This window comes from Trematomus bernacchii, unplaced genomic scaffold, assembly GCF_902827165.1.
Source record: "Trematomus bernacchii unplaced genomic scaffold, fTreBer1.1, whole genome shotgun sequence".
Lineage (NCBI taxonomy): Eukaryota > Metazoa > Chordata > Actinopteri > Perciformes > Nototheniidae > Trematomus > Trematomus bernacchii.
Genome location: NW_022987625.1, coordinates 115,456 through 137,802, shown reverse-complemented (window position 1 = coordinate 137,802; position 22,347 = coordinate 115,456). Strand labels below are relative to the sequence as shown.

Below are 22,347 nucleotides of genomic sequence, written 5' to 3'. Positions count from 1 at the left end.
AATATTATATATAAAAAATAAAATAAATACAACGTTTTTTTTTTCTCCACAAAACAACAATAAACAACAATATCGTGTAGGATCATTTACAATTACAACAAACAAAAGCTGACACATTCCATAATTTTCTTATTCTTATAACTGTACAACAATCGAAGTTAAGTAAATTAGGTATCATAAACAAGGAATAAAACACAAACACTTAAATGAAAAGTTCTAGGCTGCTTAAAAAAATCTCAGTTCCTGTTAGATACAGAATGTAGAATAATGATTTATTATGCATTTCATTGTTAACCTATCATGCATTTGCGTATGAATAAGTATTTCATTTATTTAGATACTTTTAATTCATTAAATACAAAAAGTGCGTGCTTTACATGGGTACATTTGAACCAATAGGAGATTAGTGCGATGCACTACGTCAGACGTAATGGGCTTGCCCCAGGCGTCGGCTCGGCTCCTCTGTAGTAAGCGGAGTGGACTGTAGCGCTCGCGCTCCACAGAAAGTGTCTCCCGCTTCACTGACAGTACAGGCGGACAGGGGGCGGACCTGCGAGAGGAAACTTCACAGAAACAATAGCATTCACTCCGCTGACCTCCATATAACTGATGTTAATAATAGCGGTAATATTTCCCAAGACAGTCACCGGTGACTGCTGACGGGTTGCAACGGTGTCTAGCGCCTGGCGAAGGAATAACGTTAGCAGGAAAACGGAGAGAACGGTGAGGTGAATTAACGTTTGGGAAATAGAGAAGGAGGACAGTGAGAAGTACGCGGACTGATCCACAGGTAGCCCCACGTTAGCTGCCGTGGCACAAGATATCAAAGTGCAGGCGGGTCATGCGGAGCGCCGCGTCGCAGCAGTAAACGGCGGGGAAGAGAAGAGGCAGCAGACCGAAGAACCGCAGCGCCGCTCTGCCGCTCCGTCTGCCGTCATAGGGAAGAGCCACAATGTCCCGGAGAAAGCAGAGCAAACCCCGGCAGATAAAGCGTGAGGATAAAACAGCTCTTTTTCTTAATGTTGTCATGTTGTTGGAGTGTTGTGTGCTGTTGTAGTGTGTGGTGAGCGAGCCACAGGCGCCCTGGGAAGAAGCCGTGTGTTGTGTGCGGCGCTTCGATGCGACTGGGTCATTATAAAGTTAATAAGTGGTGTGAAACTCTGCGTGTACACCTAGCTGTCTCCACAGTAGTTTTATGACACTTTTTTATGGGTAAATGTAGCCTGAAACACAAACTAGAACCACAGAGCACACTGTTTTGCGTTTGATGATATCAGCAAATAAAGCTTTTTAGTAGCCTAGTTCAATTGAGTTCAAATACAGCATTTCCTCAGAATAGGCTAGATGCGTAGCATTCACCTTCACTGTTATTCAAACTCATGTCAGTAGCCTACCACTTTGGTAGCCGTGCTATCTAGACTGCGCTAGAATATAAAAACACGTTTTTATTTATTACCCTGTTAAGAATGCTTTGTCCATTGGCAGCTAAAACTGTAGCCGTCGCTTCCTGTTTAATTCTGTTGTGGAAACGTCAGTGTTCTCTGAAAAAGCTGATGTGAACAGAGATAAAGCAGCGATCCGATGTGAGCCCAGATTAAGATTAAAATTGGATCTTTTTTATTTGTTTTCTGTCTGAGGCAGCGCCGGGCCGCCGTCGCATTTTCCCCCTGGCTTTTCACTTCTCCTTCCAGAGATGGGCCGTCAGATAGGCAGCCTGCAGATCTCTACTGATAGCTGCTTACAATTGGATCTTTTTTCATCTATCCCTTTAACTCAATAATGCATCTCAGGGCCGCTGGGAAGGCCTTTGCTCGGTCCCGTTGCTCTCCCTGCTTGTACTTCTTCCTGTTCGTAGATGTGTGAAGCTCTTTCGCTTGTGACTGATGTTCAAAGTTGATATAACAGCATATTAATGATGTTGCATTTTCAGCTAATCTCAGTCTCAGTTTATATCTAGTGTCATACTGGAGATTAAAGTTTAGGAAGCTACAGCTGGAATGGAAAATTGACAACAGCAGTACAGTTTGTTTGGTAAGTTATCACATTGCACAAATAATAATATCTTGTCATCAGTGATTGTGTCACTGTTTTCCCAGAAAACCTGGTGTCTAAAGCAACATTTGCAGGCTCGATGTTATCACATTACATAAATACAAAGTTATATAACATTTTCATATGTTGGCTCTTGTGGCAGTAGGTGTATTTTCTCAGACATGATATTAGATAAAGGCATGCATTTTTGATAGTCTAATGCAATCCTCACTTGTAAGCCATGTTACGAGGTAAAGCGAGCAAGGAGCATTGCATCATGTCACTGAGTTGCCCCCGAGTTACTGTGAAACCTGCACACTGAACATGTCTCAGTAAGCTAGGAGGCAGTGGAGGAAGTACTCAAGTATATATACTTTTACTTAAGTAAAAGTACCACTGTGGAAATAGTTTTCTTACAAGTTAACCTAAAATTCCTGCATAAAAAATGTTAGGCAAGTAAAAGTACAACATTTACAACACCAAAATATATGTAATGTAAAAAAAAGTTGTCTATTATGAGGCCATCAGGCCGTTCTATGCAAAATGAACCATTTCAGAATAATTTTGGAATTTAATACGAGAATTCATGTATTAATGTATAACTAGGCCTGTCACGATAATTCATTTTGTTGGACGATAAATGTTCCTGGAAATGATTGCGATAAACGATAATATTGTCGGCACCGTTGTAAGACCATTTTAGACCACTGACATAATGATAATATATAATAATAATTCAAGTACATCCTTTCAAACATAACTTTTTATTGAACATTCAACATTGCAAATGAAATGTGAAATAATATTCAAATATATAAATTATATATCATAAATAAAACAAATGCATTTAATTATAACAAATTAATTAAAATCACACACAACCAAAACAATCAATTAAATACTCAGGCTGGAAAACAGAGCTCTCTCTCATATATATAATAAATAAATATGAGCACACATTGTCTCACAAGCAAAAAAAGACCCCCTTAAAATAGCAGTCAAGTGTACAGTCCACTGTCCATACAAAGACCCAGATGCCTCAACAGGCCATATCCAAATCTGTATTTCAAAGATTTCGAGCAAGGAACACCAACATGTTTGCATCGTCGGGCAAATGCATCTTTGATTGTAAACTGTCGGGAAGGTGGGGGCTCTCCATCTCCAGCTGCCATGTTTGCTCCCAGCTGGGAAAACGGAATGGGGTGGTTATGTTTCAGGTGCAGTTTAAGGTTGGTCGTATGCTATCTGTATGTTGCTTTTTGTATCTTTTAATGCTAGGCCAAAGATAGTTTAATCACAGAAGATACAACTCAGTTTAACTAAATGTGTGCACGGTCTCCATCTACATATCATGTGCGCCATCTATTGTGATCAAGGATATGTGCTGGGCTGCCATGAAGGCTGTCTCTTGATGAGGTCCTCTGATGTGCCACTGCAAGCAGTCTATATAGTCTTTCACTTCCTGTTTTTTGACATGTTTCCATGAAGAGGCATATCAGCTGTGAACGCAGCAGGCTCCTACAGTAAGCCAGCAGCGAGGCCTGGAGATGAATCCCAGACCCTGAGGCAGATAAACTCAGGCTAGACTAGACTTGGCGTGTCTGAGAGAGAGAGAGAGAGAGAGAGAGAGAGAGAGAGAGATATATATATATATATTACATGTTTGTGTCTCAGGGGTGTTATGGCCGTCTTTATCAGGGCTCTTGGTCCACTATGCCTCCCTGTGCACCAAGCCCCGGCTGCGGTTGAGGCCAGCCAGGCTCTCAGCCCCGTGACTCTCTTGTGATTTGGCAGACATTTTGATAGGAAAGAGTGAGGAGTGATAAGGACTTTGTTTGACTGGGGTGTGGGGGTTCAGCAAAAGGAAGGGGCTGCTGGTGCTACCACTATAACCACTACTATTACTATTAATGCCATGTGTCCACCATGTTGTTTTCAGCATGCTGCATGCTGTCACTGGTTCATGTCAGGTCACAGAGTAAGGACGTTGAGCTCCATCATAACAGTAATATACCTCCAACTTCCTCCCTCAAAATGATTCATACTACTTTCTATGGAAAGTTGAATTCATCTAAAGCCCAGTGATGGTAGTTATTTAGTTGGAATTGGAATATTGGGCTGCGTGGGGCTGCGCATCATGTGAGCTGATTGGTTGATGAACTAAAATGCAAAGGTTATTCTCAGAATCTTCATAAGAATAACATAAACTGCTATGCAGAAGTCTATAAGTTACCCCCTTCATGGAGCCCACAGAAGGATGGTTCAGCCTTTACATTTACCAATGAATCATTACCATAACTCAGAAGGCACCTGCTGCTGTCCCTCAGCGAGGCAGCTGAAGTACTGTGAATGAAACAAACAATGCCTTTTAGGTTTAAATACATTATTAAAACAAATAATAGTTAATGAGAACTCATTTTCTTGTTAGCTTTCATTCAATTGACCTTGATTTCTTGGGGAAAGAATTGGTAGGCCAGATGCTACCTGCAGTATGGGCCGACTTCTAACCTCCAGTACATCATCAAGGCAAACACATGACAATGCCTGGGTACTCATAATTGTATTTTTGTTGACTCATTCACTTTCCAAAAAGTTAAGTTAAGATTTTAGAAACAATTAAACATATTTAGACAAATGTATTTAGGAGTATCCTGTACAGTAGCAAGCAATATCATTTATATCAGTACCAACCAGGGATCGTATCGGCCCTTTAGTCAAGAGTGTATATGTTCATGCTGCCACACAGCTGATACAGTTTGGGGAAATTATGAAATCTCTAACTCAAATAAAAAAAATGTAAACCACCAGGAAAAACAACAATTTACAACAACAACAAAGACATTAAGACAACATAACGTGGTTATCTTTTTCATTTCCCCCCCCCAGCAACCATGGATTAGGTCCAGGGCTTTCTGCGGGCCCATAGTTGAAGAAGAGAAGCGGTGTTTGTGTAGCAGATAGATATTTGTCTGTTTCTCTTTGTGCGTCATCCTCCCCAACGGTTGGTGATCTTTCAGCCTGATAAGGTTTCTCTCCTTGATCGGGAGATAGGAGACAGGCAGGCAGCCCACTGAGGCTGAATCCCTGGGCTTATATTTTGGCGGTTGAGATGGGAGACGTGATAAAACTTGGCGGCGATTGCTGCTGCTGATATTGCAAAGCAAAAAAGAGAGAGAGATAGAGAGATCAGAGGTTGGGCAGATGGAAGGAGGGATGGAAGATGGAGGCCACATTGTAATTACATCTGCCTGTTGCATGCCATTTCCTTTGCCTTGTTGCGTTGTCGTTGGTTGTTTTGTTTGTGATTTGCTGGGGATGGATAACTTGATAATTTAAAGATGAGAAATGCAGGGGGAGGGCTGCTTAAAAGTGTGGTGATAGAATGGAGGAGAAGAGCTGTTGGAAGTAAAACAAACAGAGAAAGAGTGGAAAAAGTGTTTGGAATACATAGCTGCTATGAATGTGTTGGAGTGTGCTTTCAATGGCAGCTCCCCCGCCCCTTTGAGAAAGATGTTTGGGGCTGATAAGGAGGCCTGCTGATGGTAGATAGATAACACTACAGATCCACACTGCTGATCTGTGTGTGTGTGTGTGTGTGTGTGTGTGTGTGTGTGTGTGTGTGTGTGTGTGTGGTGTGTTGTGTGTGTGTGTGTGTGTGTTGTGTGTGTGTGTGTGTGTGTGTGTGTGTGTGTGTGTGTGTGTGTGTGTGTGTGTGTGTGTGTGTGTGTGTGTGTGTGTGTGTGTGTGTGTGTGTGTGTGTGTGTGTGTGTGTGTGTGTGTGTGTGGTGTGTGTGTGTGTGGTGTGTGTGTGTGTGTGTGTGTGTGTGTGTGTGTGTGTGTGTGTGTGTGTGTTGTGTGTGGTGTGTGTGTGTGTGTGTGTTGTGTGTGTGTGTGTGTGTGTGTGTGTGTGTGTGTGTGTGTGTGGTGTGTGTGTGTGTGTGGTGTGTGTGTGTGTGGTGTGTGTGTGTGTGTGTGTGTGTGTGTGTGTGTGTGTGTGTCCTGCTTTCCACTTCATCCCTTTTCTTTCACAACACTCATGAAAAACTTTTTAAAAGATTTGTTTAGATTTCTTAAATGATTACAGGTTCCGGTTGAGTGCACTGCAGCTGAAAGGAATGAGTAACTGTGTTGTTGTGAGGTCATGTGATAGTTATATGGACGCACAGTTGAGAGATTAATTCATTCTTCGTGAGCCAAAGTGAAATAAAACACACACACACACACACACACACACACACACACACCCAGAAGACTCATGCAGTGCCTTGGTGGTTTTCCCTTGTGTTTTTTTCACCCTCTTTGTTCTGCTTTTAGCTTGATGTGAACTTTTGATAAGCCGCAGGGCCTGATCTCCGGTGCAGATAGCGATCGCCATGTGTGATTAGAGTTGTTATCAGGCTGGAGCAGGCAGGAGCCGAGGCTCCACCGCAATAACAACAGGCCCAGACAGGAGCAGCCGGGTCCGGACCCTGGCAATCAGTTCCAGCCCTAATGGGATTAATGTTGTTGTATAATTAGATTATAGGTGTGAATGCATTTCTTTTCTCCCTCAATCTTTTCTCACTCATTCAAACTCCCCTCCTCCTCAATCTTCACTCCCCTCTCTCTCCTCCCTAACAAGCACTGTCATTGATTAATTTAATTTAAATTAATAGCACGTATTACTCATTCCAGATTATGTGTAAGATAGCATTTACATGTTGGGGAATTTTGGTGTTCAGTGATTATTATCTCGACAGTGTTTTTTCTTTTATTATTACATTATTTTCTGTTCAAGCTTAAAAGTTGAAGAGCGTACAGTAAAAAAAAAAAAGGGGGGGCGGGGAAGTTACAGCATCAGCAGGATGACTCGCACTTGATTCGACTGACAGATATTAAAGTAGCTAGATGGTGACTGATTGGATGCAAGCGATTCTCACACTCACAATCAGATAGCTTGGTTTGAGAGTTGCATATGCTTGCAATCAGTCACACACACATTTGCATGCAGTAAAGTATCGGCACAAAACACAGAAACACTTCAAAAACATAGAAATGATCCCGTTTTACGTGTGTATCAGGCAGTCCTGATTGGATCTCTGTGAGAAGAATCTTTGAAGGTTCAAGCTGAAAATCCACTTTCCATAGCACTTCAATACCTAAACATTATTGAATTTGGATTATTCTCTTCTTTTCAACACTCTTTCAATCATTTTCAAGTGGATTTGCCTGTTTTCCTTGCTTTTATCGAAGGCTTAAGCTTGTTCTCATTAAAGTGTATGTTTGCACTGTAGCTATCCGAGCAGCGTTGACAGAGAGTGTGTGTGCATGGCCAGATAGACCAAAGGGGGAAGTTGGCAGGGTTATAGAGGAAACACCGTTTGTGTTTGGTGTGTGGATGAGTTATTACCCTTTCCTGCTATTTACCAAGGGGGCGGCCTTGTTGTGAATTATGGTTCCCCAACTCAGCACCGTTGTAAAACGATGTCACCCTTGACCTCCGCACTGACGACTTTGTATGAGGGAGGAGAGAAAACATTACCTCGGCCAACAGTAGCATAATCGAGGTCCAAACTGTTTGCTCCAACAGTAATTACCACTCTGCCAGCTCTTCCCAGGGAGCTTTGTGAGGGCTTAACTCACGGCTGACGGGCTCCCTATCAGAGATGCTGGATGTTTAACTAGAGTAACCAAAGAATACAAGCCTGCTGCTCCAGCTGCTGCCCCATCCATAAGATCACAGGTTTGAGGACACAATGCAAGCTATCATCATCATGATGGAAGACAATTGAGAAAGCCTAGGGTGTGCACAAAAATGGCAAATCAAAGAATATGAACCCAACTTTATCATAGGAGACCCAATGGAGGTCAGTAGGGTCACTTAGAGAGTGTAGTGCTAAAGCAGCTATGTGTAGTTGCTGATAGGTTTTTTTGTGTAGGAAAGCTGTAGTCCACAGCTCTGATCTTTGGTCAGGATGACTCTGGACACTCAAAGAACAGTGTGTTCAGTGTGTGTGTGTTTGAATATATTTGTGTGCATGAGAGAGACAGCCAGTGTTATGACAAGCCCCCCCCCAGAGGCAGTGATAAGACAGGCCATTTGCTCCTACTGTGCTGAGCGCTGTGTTCCAGGGTGTTAAGGCAACCTGGGCAAACAACACCGCCTGACCTGCTTTTACAGCCGCCACACACACACACACACACACACACACACACACACACACACACACACACACACACACACACACACACACACACACACACACACACACACACACACACACACACACACACACACTCCACCACCATCACTAATGGACAATGTCTGCTAAGCTTGAATTCCCAGACCACCAATATTAATGAATATTAACAGTCATGAGTCCAAGGTTCAAAGGTCACAGCAGCCTGACAACATGGTGTCTGGACATATCATAAAGTGCTTAATACACACTAGGGCTGTGCGATTATGGCAAAAATCATAATCACGATTATTTTGGTCAATAATTGATATCACGATTATTAAATACGATTATTCATTGACTTTGAAAACATCCATTTATTGAACTTTAAAACAAATACAAATAATAATTTGAACAGTGTCTTTTTAACTGTTGATTACCCTGAACGTATAATTCAACTGAAAAACCAATACAAAAATAAATGATATCAAAATAATAAATACCAATAAACAAGATCAACAAATATTTTGGAGCACACTTCAACAAGCTACTAAACATATATAAATAAAAATAAATTAGATCAAATATGTCACAACCTAGCAAAGCAAAATAATCGTTTTTTTCGATTATGTTGTTTTCGTAATTGTGGCAGGCCAAAATCGTAATTGCGATTAAAATACGATTAATTGCACAGCCCTAATACTCACACATTTTTCCGCCATGACCTTTGACCTTCTACGCACCTGCTGCCAGTGCAGTCAGCTAGGCCTGTTGCGATAATCGATAAATTGACTCATCGTACGATAAATAAAAATGGACTCGATAACTTTTCTGAGCTCGATAAATTGCCGTTTACATAAGGATGTGACCAGCATTTTAGCCTGGCGCGCTGTGGCTGCCGGCCACGCGCGCGGTGAGGGGCGGGGCTCACACACAGCCAGGTCAGGAGCTGGTCAGGAGTCAGACACTCCGCGTGCACGTGCAGCAGTGTAGCATCCAACTTAATACAGGGTGTCCGCGGGGTCTTAAAAAGTATTAAAAGTTGATAAATCAATTTAGCGAAAATTAAGGCTATTAAAAAGTATTAAAAAGTATTAAAGTGCATTTTCCAAGGTATTACATTTTGTAGCTTGTTTTCAATAAGTATATAAATTGTCCAAAGAGGTTGTATTCTACAGTGTGCCTGAATGTAATCATTGCGTAGGCGTGTAGTGTGATTCTGTGTAGTTTGGATTTGCCGTCATCTGAACAGGACATCGCACGCTCACTGCTTGATAGCGCGCGAAGGTCCGTTTACGCCGGTTGTTAAACAACATCGTTATGGGGAAATGCAAGTCTGCGTCCAAATGGTTGGAAGATAAGGAGGAAGGACAATCAATACTGTATATAGTCAATGTGAGGTAAAGTGTGTCGCCAATGTAACCGGTTAGAACTCGAAGTGGCGATGAGGTCTTAAAATGTATGGAAAGGGTCTTAAAAAAGGTCTTAAAAGGTTTTACATTTGACTTCAGGATTCCTGCATATACCCTGTAATAATATAGCGACAAGCGGGAGACAACGTGTGACTTACTCGCGGGGAATTTAAAGTTAAATGGAATTGGTTAAAAAACCTTACTACACATCTCCGGTGTGGCAGTATTTTGGATTCAAGCCAAATGAACGAGGCGAACCTACGGATTTGAATGAGCCGGTATGTCGCATTTGTTTAAAAAGGTAGCGACAAAAGCTGGCAATACCACAAATCTTAAACTGCACCTGAAACATAACCACCCTATTCCGTTTTCCCAGCTGGGAGCAAACATGGCAGCTGGAGATGGAGAGCCCCCACCTTCCCGACAGTTTACAATCAAAGATGCATTTGCCCGACAATGCAAACATGTTGGTGTTACTTGCTCGAAAACTTTGAAAAACAGATTTGGATATGGCCTGTTGAGGCATCTGGGTCTTTGTATGGACAGTGGACTGTACACTTGACTGTTCTTTTAAGGGGGTCTTTTTTTGCTTGTGAGACAATGTGTGCTCATATTTATTTATATATATATATAGATAGATAGAGAGAGCTCTGTTTTACAGCCTGAGTCTATTTAATTGATTGTTTTGGTTGTGTGTGATTTAATTAATTTATTATAATTTAATTCATTTGTTTTATTTATTATATATAATTTATATATTTGAATATTATTTCACATTTCATTTGCAATGATGAATGTTCAATAAAAAGTTATGTTTGAAAGGATGTACTTGAATTATTATTATATATTACCATTATGTCAGTGGTCTAAAATGGTCTTACAACGGTGCCGACAATATTCTCGTTTATCGCAATCATTTCCAGGAAAATGTATCGTCCAACAAAATGAATTATCGTGACAGGCCTACAGTCAGCCATCATCATGTCTTTCTGCCATTTAGAAAACCTTGGATCTGTTTACAGTTTGCATTATTTTTCTGTATTCATTGTAGTGGCTTCCAAGGGATATAATGGTCATAAAGGGAGGTTTTATAACCCACATACACATTACAGACTTCATTAGAAATATAGGCCTTAATACAAAACTATCTTTTGGCATTATGGGAAAGCACATTTTACACAAAGCCACTGGCAGATGGTATTTTCTGATGGCTGATATTTATTTTTTGGATACCAATATTTTCATGACAAAATGAAGCAATTCCACAGTAGGTGTGTGAAAGCAGAGAAGACATGAGTAAGAGAAGAGGAGAGAAACAAACCAAATGACAGCCGCCATATGTACAGTCATGAGCAGAAGATATGAAGAAAAGGGGACAATGAGTGAAAGAGGAAGCAGAGGAAAGAGGAAAACTGGGAGGCGATAAGGGCGACTCAGTGTCCGAGACAATGCAAGTAGAAAGAGGAGATGGTGCGGGAGCCTCCTGGGAGCCACCTTAACACAGGGGGTCTAGACCAGCGGCTCCTCTTGCTGTCTTTTAAACACACACACACACACACACACACACACACACACACACACACACACACACACACACACACACACACACACACACACACACACACACACACACACACACACACACAGTGCTGCCTCAGATTAACAAGTTTATGGGTAAGGCTTCTCGATGAGCCATTTTGTGGAGCATCGTTAATCTTCGGGGGGGGGGGGGGTCACTGGGGGGTCTCCTCTGGGTTTTGAAAATGTAACTTTTGACTCATTTGTCAGGGCCACTTGTTGTTGCAGTTCCCTCTGGCTGCCAACAGAGGATGATAAAAGTCATAAATGACTTGTTTTCAATTCAAAAGTAGTTTTGTCCTTGATTACATTTTGAAATGTGAGGGCTGTGTTGCGGAGCTCTCTCTCTCTCTGTCTCAGTATCAGTGTGGACATTATGAGTCATGTGAGCCAGTAGTGTAGCAGTGATCCGGGCCTGTGGATTGCTTTGTGCTTGTGTAAACCGTGGTGCCGTGCCTCCCCGACTGATAAGTGAACTGCCAATCAACTGGCTGTGCAAGTGTGTGTATAGTGGGGCGAGAGGTGTGTGTGTGTGTCTAGCCCTACAGTACGCTCATAGACTATGCGGCATGTGCCATAGGTGGAAAAAGTAATATTTGGGACATTTATTACAAATCAGTTACTATAAAAAAAAGATTTTGAAAGAGGAATCCACTCTGACAGAATTCCTTGTAAATACACATACACAGAGTTGTCATGTCGGAGCTCTTAGGTCTGAAGATATCAATACTATCTTAATTATAGCTCAGTGTTCAGCTTGTGTAAACTATACTGTCTTTATTTTCAATGTGACAAATAGTCCCTAAGCTTTTGAAGGCCATTAAAACAATAAGGACTTGCCTATGGGACATCTGACAACATGAAGCCATGGTTCCCAGCCACTAGGGTTACAGGATGATCATTTCTGCTATATAAATGTTCTTCCAAATATAATTTACTATTTAATTTAAATATGTATTTATCCCTCTGTTAAAAAAAGGAATAAAACTCTAATATGGAATGAAAGGAGAGGTTTCAAGGAGACACCTTTGCATTGAAGGCCCACACGTAGGGTTGCTACTAATGTGAGGAAATGATGAACGGTGTTATAATTCAATTTCTTGTTTTGATCCAATGTCCAAAACCCAATGATCGTCAGTTTACAATGACATACAACAAAGAAAATAAGCATTATTGATGATCAAAGTCTTTTTGGATTATGTATCTGCTTGATAACTCGGTTAATTGTTCAAACTATGGTCACGCCAAATGATTTGGGGGCCTCTGATGCAGCCTCTTACTGTTTATTTAACATAATGCAATCTCACATTCAGAACATCCGGATGGAAACATTTCATATGAAGGATTAAATGTTTACATGACCAAATAAACAACATTTGACTCATTATTAATATCAGTAATGAAAATCAAACTCTTTAAACTCTAAACATCTTTTCTGTCTGTAAGGAACTATTCAACCAACGTGATGTTATCTCACTGATTAATGAGTCCCTGTTGTTAGATCATTTATGATGGGCGTGTGGATCAAATCTAACTTAACAGCCTGGAGTGACAGGAAGTCAGACCCTAAACACGCCTCCTGTTTGTAGACTAACCACAATGTCTCTGCTATATCAGGTGAAATAATAAAGCCCTCCATGACCTCTACCTTCTCTCTCTAAATAATCTCCTCTCCCTCGACCCTTCAATTTGTTTAAAAACTCTACCCCTCCACCTTCAGTTCTCTATCACCCCTTCTTTCATTCTATCTATCTGCCCCCCCCCCTCTCTGTCTCCAGCCAGACCCCTAGCCTTGGCGCAGCAGGTCTTGGCGGTATGATAATGTGGAAAGTTGAACTGGCCCCATTACAGCGAGGCTGATGGTAGGGCAGATAAGGCTGTTGATAATGGGTGCAGATAGCGCTGACACAGCGGTCCAATAGCCTAGCCCTGCCCCCCTCCCTCCTTCCCTCACCCCTCCAACCCCCCACCCCCCCATTATCATTCCTGCCCACCGATGGGCTCCCAGAACGCTATCTCCTCTCCATTTCCACTCCTGCGACAGATAAGAATGGAAATACTGACTTCATAGCTGACTGATTAAAGTGTCTGCCTTTCTTGATAATACACAGATAAATTATGTTTTTTTTCTTCTTCTCCTTCTTCTCCCCCTCTCTCTATCTAGAAAAGGGTGGGGCGCACCAGAAGGGAGAAAAACCCTCTCCTCTTTTCATTTCTTTTTCTTTTGTTGAGTTTTTTTTTGTAGGAGAAGGGAGATGAAGTGCAGAGCGAAGGGTGGGGGCGATTGAGAGATTCTTTAGTGGTCACAAGATTGGAGGAGAAGCATTGAGATGTGCAGTGTATTATAAATGTGCAGATCCTGTTGGCAGTATTGATGTGTTAAAACAGCGCAGGCAAAAAGATCTTTCCAGAAGGGCCATCAGTACTACCCTGAATATAAAGAAGACCTGTATTACTGGCTTTTTGAGTCGTTATAGAGGCAACAAGGGTGGCTGCAGGGGGAGGGGGGCAGAGAGATGGAGTGATGGAGAGAGTGGGGGCAGCCCAGTAAACTCCCACTACAGCCGTTTCCAGGTGGACTTTTTGATCACTGATTGCTCCAGTTTGATACCAGGAAAGATCCCTGATGGATATGCTCCCTGCATCCAAATCCTCTAACCCATTTGCCTTTTTACCCCCCCCCCCCTGCATACACTGTATCTCCCTCCTCTCTCTTATCTTCAGCTCTCCAGCTCTGTGTCTGTCCAACTGCACTTCTGTCCTCCTCACTACTCCTCCTCTCCATGAGGAGAAATCCCCTATCAGCCCCATCAGGATGGAGATGGTGACGTGTCTGCTGTCTGCCAATATGGGCTTATATTCAAGTTTTTGGATGTACGTTTCCACATGAAAAGAGATCAAAATCAATGGCAAGATTCTGATTGGTTGATATGATTTGCATCATGTCAACTATAAAGCCATGACTTGACTGGACCCTAACACTAACCCTCTCAAGGTGCTTATGTGTGATGCTGAAACTAAACACACAGGGGACTCCTTGTAATCCAAGGGTTTCATGAAGCTAGTAAATAGAAGTAAATGTCTATGTGGTATTAAAAGTCCAGTCAGACGTTGTGTGAAGACACTTGTACGTCTCGCTCTGCTGAAGTGTCCATCTGCTGAGTCCTGCTGCAGCAGCACTGTGGCTGTCTGTGACCTCTGACCTCAGTTTGGAGGGCAACATTGATTCAGCAACATGTTTCTTACACAGTTTAAAGAAAATAATGTCATGTACAGTATCAAACATCACATTTTTGGCTTTTGGTCTTTATTAGATATTCAGTATTCTGTGGGATTCTATTTCAGCTTAATGTACCATGTTTGAACCATATGGACACCCTGACATTTTGTATGGGCAATAATACACAAGTTCATTCATCATTATACACTGGTTATACTAAGAGGTATATTTGTAATATTTGGATTGGCCAAGCTGTTATTAACAGTATTTCGAGATTCTGGAAAATATGCTTATCTTACCATAATGACTGAAAGCAGGGGAAAGGGCTCTGTCGAAAAGGTAAAACAATATTGGTAGCAGCAGCTCTAAAGATTATTGTTATACCACTCTTTTTATGTGTACAATAACAAAGTTTAAGAAAAGCACATTATTTTCCAGACTATTGCTTGACCATGCATACTCATTTCCTGGAATCTCAGTTGGTTGCCTGGCAACATTCCAGCAATAATGCACCAGGCTAGCGGGTTTCTGCTGTCTCTTAAAGACACGGTATTCACCTGCTGGCTGCTTCATCCTTACAGTCCAGAACCTCTCATCTAATGTTTTGCAACATATGCAATTAAGTATAGTTTGCTACATTTATAAGTATTTTGTTTTGTAGTAAGTAAGCTTTTCCCTGAGTGTCCCCTGCAATATTTTAGTATATGCTTTAAAATGTAAAACCATACCAGTCAATGATAGGGGTAAGGAAGTCATTTTGTTTAGAAACTGACCTTTATTTTGTCTCAACGAGGACACTCCAACAAATCCTAAAATCTCATATTCTGCCCATAATCTAATTATATCGTGCTTAATTTGTTATTATTTGTAATACTACCGAAGAAACATGCAACACAGATGAGCAAAACTAATAATCCAATCAAAATCAACTCTAAGGTTTACTAAGCCCTAATCCATTCATCATGATACCTCAGTGTTTGTCCATTTCTCATTTCTACACTGAAGTGTGCTCAGGTGGTCATATGGCTGTCCCTCCAGTGATTCAGTGAGATGTGGTGTTCTCCACAGGGAGCAGTGGGACGGAACAACGTGCTGTTTGTCCGGGCCACACTGTGACCTTGATAGATTACAGCCAGAGACAGAGCAATGATAAGTCTGTGTGTGAAATGCTTTTCCTTTTCTCAGAATGTGTGTGTGTGTGTGTGTGTGTTGTGTGTGTGTGTGTTGTGTGTGTGTGTGTGTGTGTGTGTGGGGTGTGTGGGTGTGTGTGGTGTGTGGTGTGTGGTGTGTGTGTGTGTGTGTGGTGTGTGTGTGTGTGTGTGTGTGTGTGTGTGTGTGTGTGTGTGTGTGTTGTGTGTGTGTGTGTGTGTGTGTTGTGTGTGTATGTGTGTGTGTGTGTGTGATGTGTGTGTGTGTGTGTGTGTGTGTGTGTGTGTGTGTGTGTGTGTGTGTGTGTGTGTGTGTGTGTGTATGTGTGTGTGTGTTGTGTGTGACCCTCACTTCATCACGTTTTGAAATATATATTCTTTTCCAGCCCACAGTTTGTTAAATGTGACCAGTTGTATCTCTTGAACAGAGTGCACGCTCCTGCTGTCTCATTGTTTACCTTACACAGAATGAAGGTAAATAAAATCTGCATTACAGTTAATTCCACATCGTCAGCTGACTTTAACTTTTTGAGGGCAGTGCTGCTGTTTTGTCATGTGTCCACAAAGAACAGGCCTAGAAAGAAGGAGTGAGAAAAAGAGAGAACATTTTACAAAAAACAAACGAAACTTTGATAAAAAGCTCAGATAAGAAAATTACGGTGTTGTGTGGGAGTTGATATCAATGTTACATATCTGTCTTTTTTCACTCTGCAAGCCTTTCTGTTGTTTTTTTAGCCCTTATCTTGCTGCACCAAAATGCCAAGAACAAAAAGGGAAGAAATAAATAAATTACCGTGCAGATTATTCATGTGGGTTCGCTGATATGATGTTGATGCTAAAATGAAGACCAATACACAATAGCCTTTTTTTTTTGCTCTGCAAGTGTTTTTCATAATGATGTTTGTGTTTTTTCCCTTGTGTGTAAAGGTTTCTGCATTGTGGGCAAGCTGTGCGTTGATAATTCTTTCCATTGCTTGCTATTAGCAGATTAGACCTCATTTAACTCTGTATGCCCTCTCTGACACCAATTCATTACATGCACAGCCTCTGTCTCCACACACACACACACACACACACACACACACACACACACACACACACACACACACACACACGTTCTGCAGGACACAGATAAGCTCAGTCCTCAATCTGTCGCTAATAGAGAGGCAAACCAGGAGCAGACAGGTTGGAATTTCCACAATGGCAGGCCCAAACGTCGCCGTCGACAATGGTGGCAGGAATGGGGCGCCGTGATTGGCTGCTTTGTGGTACAGAGCCTTCTGATGCCGACCCAAGAGAAGACATGAAGACAGGCAGGTCAGCAGCTTGACCCCACTTTACATCTGAAGCCCTAATTGGTGTGTGTGGTGTGTGTGTGTGTGTGTGTGTGTGTGTGTGTGTGTGTGTGTGTGTGTGTGTGTGTGTGTGTGTGTGTGTGTGTGTGTGTGTGGTGTGTGTGTGTGTGTGTGTGTGTGTGTGTGTGTGTGTGTGTGTGTGTGTGTGTGTGTGTGTGTGTGTGTGTGTGTGTGTGTGTGTGTGTTGTGTGTGTGTGTGTGTGTGTGTGTGTGTGTGTGTGTGTGTGTGTGTGTGTGTTGTGTGTGTGTGTGTGTGTGTGTGTGTGTGTGTGTGTGTGTGTGTGTGTGTGGTGTGTGTGTGTGTGTGTGTGTGTGTGTGTGTGTGTGTGTGTTTCGATTGATAGATACATTCTGGTGGTTGGTTTAACCTAGGGTTACAACTACTGCTTGTTTTATTTATCTATTCATCTATTGGTTATTTTTTGCTAAATCAAAATGTCACAAAGATAACCAGCAAGTGGGTGCTTTAAAAATGATGTATAGATCAAGGGGTTGTTGCATAATATCTAGTGATATTCATGTGTTACTGCCAAACGAGAAATGTCTCTCTTGTTCATGGACCACGGCGTCGCTCTTCTGGTAACTCAACCAGACGTAACTGGATGAGTTTGGAAACATGTCTCCAGTAGCGGTTCAGAGCCACAGTCTGATCGAGCAATGCAAAAGCTCTCAAATGGAAAACACTTATTTAGTAGTCTACACATGTTAAAGTGTGCAAATGAGACAGCTTTTGACTCTTACTGAATAGTAAATGTGATGACAGTTTTTTTTTTATCTGACTCTAAGGTGGTAAACATGTTTTTCCCCAAATGTTAAACTTGAAATACGTTAAACAGTTGCCTAATGCATCCACGTGGGTTTTCATGGTGATACTTTCATTCCAGACGTCATCACTCATTTGCACGAGTAGTGCTTGATATTTTGTCATTTCATACAATAACGGCTCCCTTTTTTTTAATCATGATTGAGTACACCTGTGGAAATAGGTTGAAAAATCTGAATAACTGAAGGAATACTGTAGGAAGATACACGAAAAAAAGGACAGAATGATAAACCATTAATATAATGTCTAAGGAATTTGATTAGCTTATTTCTTATTTGCTGAGATTTGATTAGGTTATTGTAACAGAGAGAGAGGGAGACGTATTATGTACTTTCCCCTGTCCTTACCTCTTTCTGACCCTTTGCCCCTGTCCCTCCACCTCCCATTCCCTCCCCAGTGACTCTTCTTGTCTGTGTATTAGTATTAGCAGCAGCAGTAGTGTCCCCTGGAGTAAAACAATCTGCTGTAATCTATCAGTGTGTTATCGGCCCTATCTGAGAGCTGAAAAAGCCAGGGCCGGGGCTGTGGCGCCGCTCTCCGGAGCTGATAAAGTTTCAGAGTTCAGCGATGATGAATGTTAAGAAACTACACCCTCGTTACCGACGATGTGGACCTGGCAAAGCCAAGCGATAGGGAGGGGTGTGTGGAGGTGGAAAAAAGAGAAAAAGGGAAGAAGAGGAGGGTGGCGGTGGTGATGGGATGGTGCGTGAGAGAGGAAAAAGAGATCTTCTTGGCATCAGGCGTGGGTTAAGGGGTCAGGCCCCGGTGGGTGTTTTTCCCTTTTCAAACACACACACACACACGCACACACACACGCACACGCACACGCACACGCACACGCACACGCACACACACACACCAGGTATATTCTGTCCTTAGGTTTCTCTGCTCCTGAAACAGGCCACCCTTTCTTCTATTTGCTCACCTTTCCAAGTCAGATTTCTGTGTCAGTTATGATGTTTATCCAAACCAAAAAGCCTTTTATTGACAAAGAAATGTACACTAGGTAGCATTAAAAATGTCATTTTAGAATACAAAATGCACTTGTTCTTGGATACCAGTTAAGGAATTCATGTTTTTGAAACGAAAAGGCAAGTTCAGATCTATTTAGTTTCTCTCCTTGGATACCGCAGGGTGCCAAATACTGACACTGAATATTCATGGCTGTTTTATTGCGTACTACTTATTTTTTAGTAACACTTATTTTTCCAAATATTTAGAATTTCTTATGAAAAGAACTGACCCATGGATGTAAATGTATCTTCATGGCTCCTTGTCTCTGATTACCTGCCTCTATGTTCTGTCCACTGTGATCACACAGAGAGCTTCTATCCTGCAGCCATCGCTGTCAGGCCTCAAAGTCCCCTGATTTGGATGCAGGTGATAAGAGAGGCAGTGCACAAAGCAAAGTGTACAAACGGCTGATAAAACATTAGGTAGTTAGTCGATTGATGATGAGTTGGCCATGTTTTTTACACACATGCTGGATGGTTGCAATCGGATGTACAGGACTTTTTTATTTGAACGTGGTATTCATTTAAAGAAACAAGTGTTGGCTTGTGTGACTCAAACAATTTGGTGGGGGCACCTTCACCTTAACACTCTTGCACACCGGATGTTTCTGAGTCCTATAAGACTGGGGTTGCTCCCTAATCTCAGACACAAGAGGGGAAAGCGACGTGGTTCTTCACTTCTTAAGCGCACAAAAGGAGACCAAAAATGTGCAAAAGGAAGAATGGGGGGAACCAGTGTGATTGTGACAAAGTTCATGAGCGTATAATAGCAGTTAATGCGTGGCGGGGCGCGGGCAGCTTTGTTCGCCAAAGTGCCGAGCTCTTAATAGAATCTGATAGATAGAGCCTGTCTCCTCAGGCCTGTAAGGGGGGCGTTGGGTGGGTTCCACTCATCAAGGCAATAGTCCCCCCCCCCCCCCTCTCTCACTCTTCTCCTTGTCTTACTGTCATTCTATGAAGGAATAATTTGTCAATAATTGGCCGTGTCATTCTCGTCAAGACAGTTTGATAAAGCGCTGCCTCTTCAGGGGCCGGGCCGGAGAATATCTAAAAAATGGGGCAAGCAGGGAAAAGGCAGCATGTGGCAGCAGATCTGAGGCAGCGATAGGGCCATTAAGCGCTTTAGAAGTATTTTAGCTGAATTCACACAAAGCAAAAATAGATAAATAAATAATGAAAGGGGAAAAAGTGGAACATCAACTGTCAGGGAAGTGATACAGACTTTTAGAAATAATTTGGGAGGGTGAAAGATAAAAGATTATCCCTCTTTTCTGCCAACGTATTGCCTCCTCAGCCATCGCTGAGGCTAATTCGCTTACTCAAGCAATCATGCGGACATACTGTGTGTGTGTGTGTGTGTGTGTGTGTGTGTGTGTGTGTGTGTGTGTGTGTGTGTGTGTGTGTGTGTGTGTGGTGTGTGTGTGTGTGGTGTGTGTGTGTGTGGTGTGTGGTGTGTGTGTGTGTGTGTGTGTGTGTGTGTGTGTGTGTGTGTGTGTGTGTGTGTGTGTGTGTGTGTGTGTGTGTGTGTGTGTGTGTGTGTGTGTGTGTGTGTGTGTGTGTGTGTGTGTGTGTGTGTGTGTGTGTGTGTGTGTGAATCCGATCCTGCCTCCGTCCACATCACTCAGCAGTGTATAGCTTCCATTATCTGCTCCACTGTAAGGGGCAGTAATTTTCCAGAGATATCCCAGAATGCTCATTATCTTTAAAATATCTCTGGATGGCTGACATCAGATTGGCTACATTTCGTCTTCCCAGGCACATTACGCTGACCCCCCCAACCCCAAAGGCTGCAATGTTGTGAGACCTGTCTTTATTGAAGAAATATAAGTGGAATAGCTACTCTGATCAACCCCATCCATACAAAAACCAAACCCAAGCCCACTGGCGCATTTCTTCATGCAGATGTATTACCTACTCCATTGTAATCATTTGTTTAGAATGTAGTTCCGATGAAAGGAGAGTTGAAAGATTACTCTAGTGATTCAATGTTGCACTTTTACAATGGGGATTACAAGAGACAGACAAATGAAAAAGAAGGATAGAAATAGAACCACCTGAGGTCCAGATGGCTACATTGTGAGACTTTAGTTTGGGGTAGACTCATATATTCTTTTTGGTTAGATCCATAGCTTCCTGTGAAATAGATCTCTCACACAGCTAGGGCTGTGCGATTATGGCAAAAATCATAATCACGATTATTTTGGTCAATAATTGATATCACGATTATTCATTGACTTTGAAAACATCCATTTATTGAACTTTAAAACAAATACAAATAATAATTTGAACAGTGTCTTTTTAACTGTTGATTACCCTGAACGTATAATTCAACTGAAAAACCAATACAAAAATAAATGATATCAAAATAATAAATACCAATAAACAAGATCAACAAATATTTTGGAGCGCGCTTCAACAAGCTACTAAACATATATAAATATGATAAATAAAAATAAATTAGACTAAAATAAATTAGATCAAATATGTCACAACCTAGCAAAGCAAAATAATCGGTTTTTTCGATTATGTTGTTTTCGTAATTGTGGCAGGCCAAAATCGTAATTGCGATTAAAATACGATTAATTGCACAGCCCTATGAACAGCCCTACTTTGTAATACAGACTCTGTGATATGAATGTGAAGTCATTAACCCAAGCTGAAGCCACCCTGATGACATCACCGTGACATCATCAGGGTTCAATTCTCAGGCGTAGCTGCTCCAGAGCTCCATAAGACCTTATACAACTGTTTTCATTTCTGGTCATCTTGTTCTAAGTTAACCAACAACTGAACTACAAAAAGCAGATCATTTTAGATAACCTTTAAATCATCTGTAATAACTTTGGTGTGGACATTCTGCGGTGTTAATTCACCATTGATGGTAAAAGGGAGATGACCCTTTTTAGTATAGGGAAGAGGTCCCCCCCTCTTCATCAGTTCAGGGATCTGACTGCATGGTTCTGCTCAGTAAACCCACACTGACCTTTCAGTCAACTGGTTGTGCTTTGCATACCTACTCGCTGTTTCCCTGGCATGCAAATCTCTGGAGATACAGAGCAGCTTCAGGAGGGCTCTGGGCTCAGGCTGTGGAACCTGACGCTAAAGTTTGAGACATTTGGGTTACACGTCCTTTTGCACAAGCAATGATCAGGCTATATTTTCAGTTTCTCACATGAAATAATACATTAAATAATATCAGATATATTAAAAACGTTGTTCTTTAATATATTATTTTTCTTACTAAAACACCATGTGTTGCTCCTTAGCGTTTAGTAGAAGTATTGATTTAATAACTGGTTTGGAATGATTTTTTATTTCTCACATCCATAATTGCTAGATCATACTCTTCTTCTTCTTCCTTGGCTTTGTTGGCATTCTGCTTCAATCCTCAGCTGTGTGCGTGTGTAATATAATAACAAAATGGTGACCCACTTTTAAATCATTTGGCAATAATGCTACAAGTGGTCAGTATCTCTTAAAGTGGCAGAAATTCCTAGCTTTTAATATTTTGGATTAATGGTGTGGAAATTGCTCAGAAAACCTAAACAATAAGCGAAAGTGCTCTTTGAGGCTGCAGCCCGCTGAGGGGAACTGCAGGTGATTATACCT

The 22,347-nt window shown here is 41.8% G+C and overlaps 1 protein-coding gene across 2 annotated transcripts in view; it reads left to right on the top strand.

Annotated features, from left to right (window-relative positions):
• Window positions 1-483: 483 nt before the first annotated feature.
• LOC117484395 (zinc finger protein ZFPM1-like) overlaps window positions 484-22,347 on the top strand; it is a 52,431-nt gene continuing 30,567 nt past the window's right edge. The window contains exons 1-2 of one of the 2 annotated variants that reach the window (XM_034132854.1): window positions 484-992; window positions 1,958-2,031. In XM_034132854.1, coding sequence (XP_033988745.1) covers window positions 953-992; window positions 1,958-2,031 — 114 coding nt within the window. In that variant the 5' untranslated portion in view covers window positions 484-952. The remainder of the gene's footprint in view (window positions 993-1,957; window positions 2,032-22,347) is intronic. The other variant, XM_034132855.1, reaches the window with a different exon arrangement.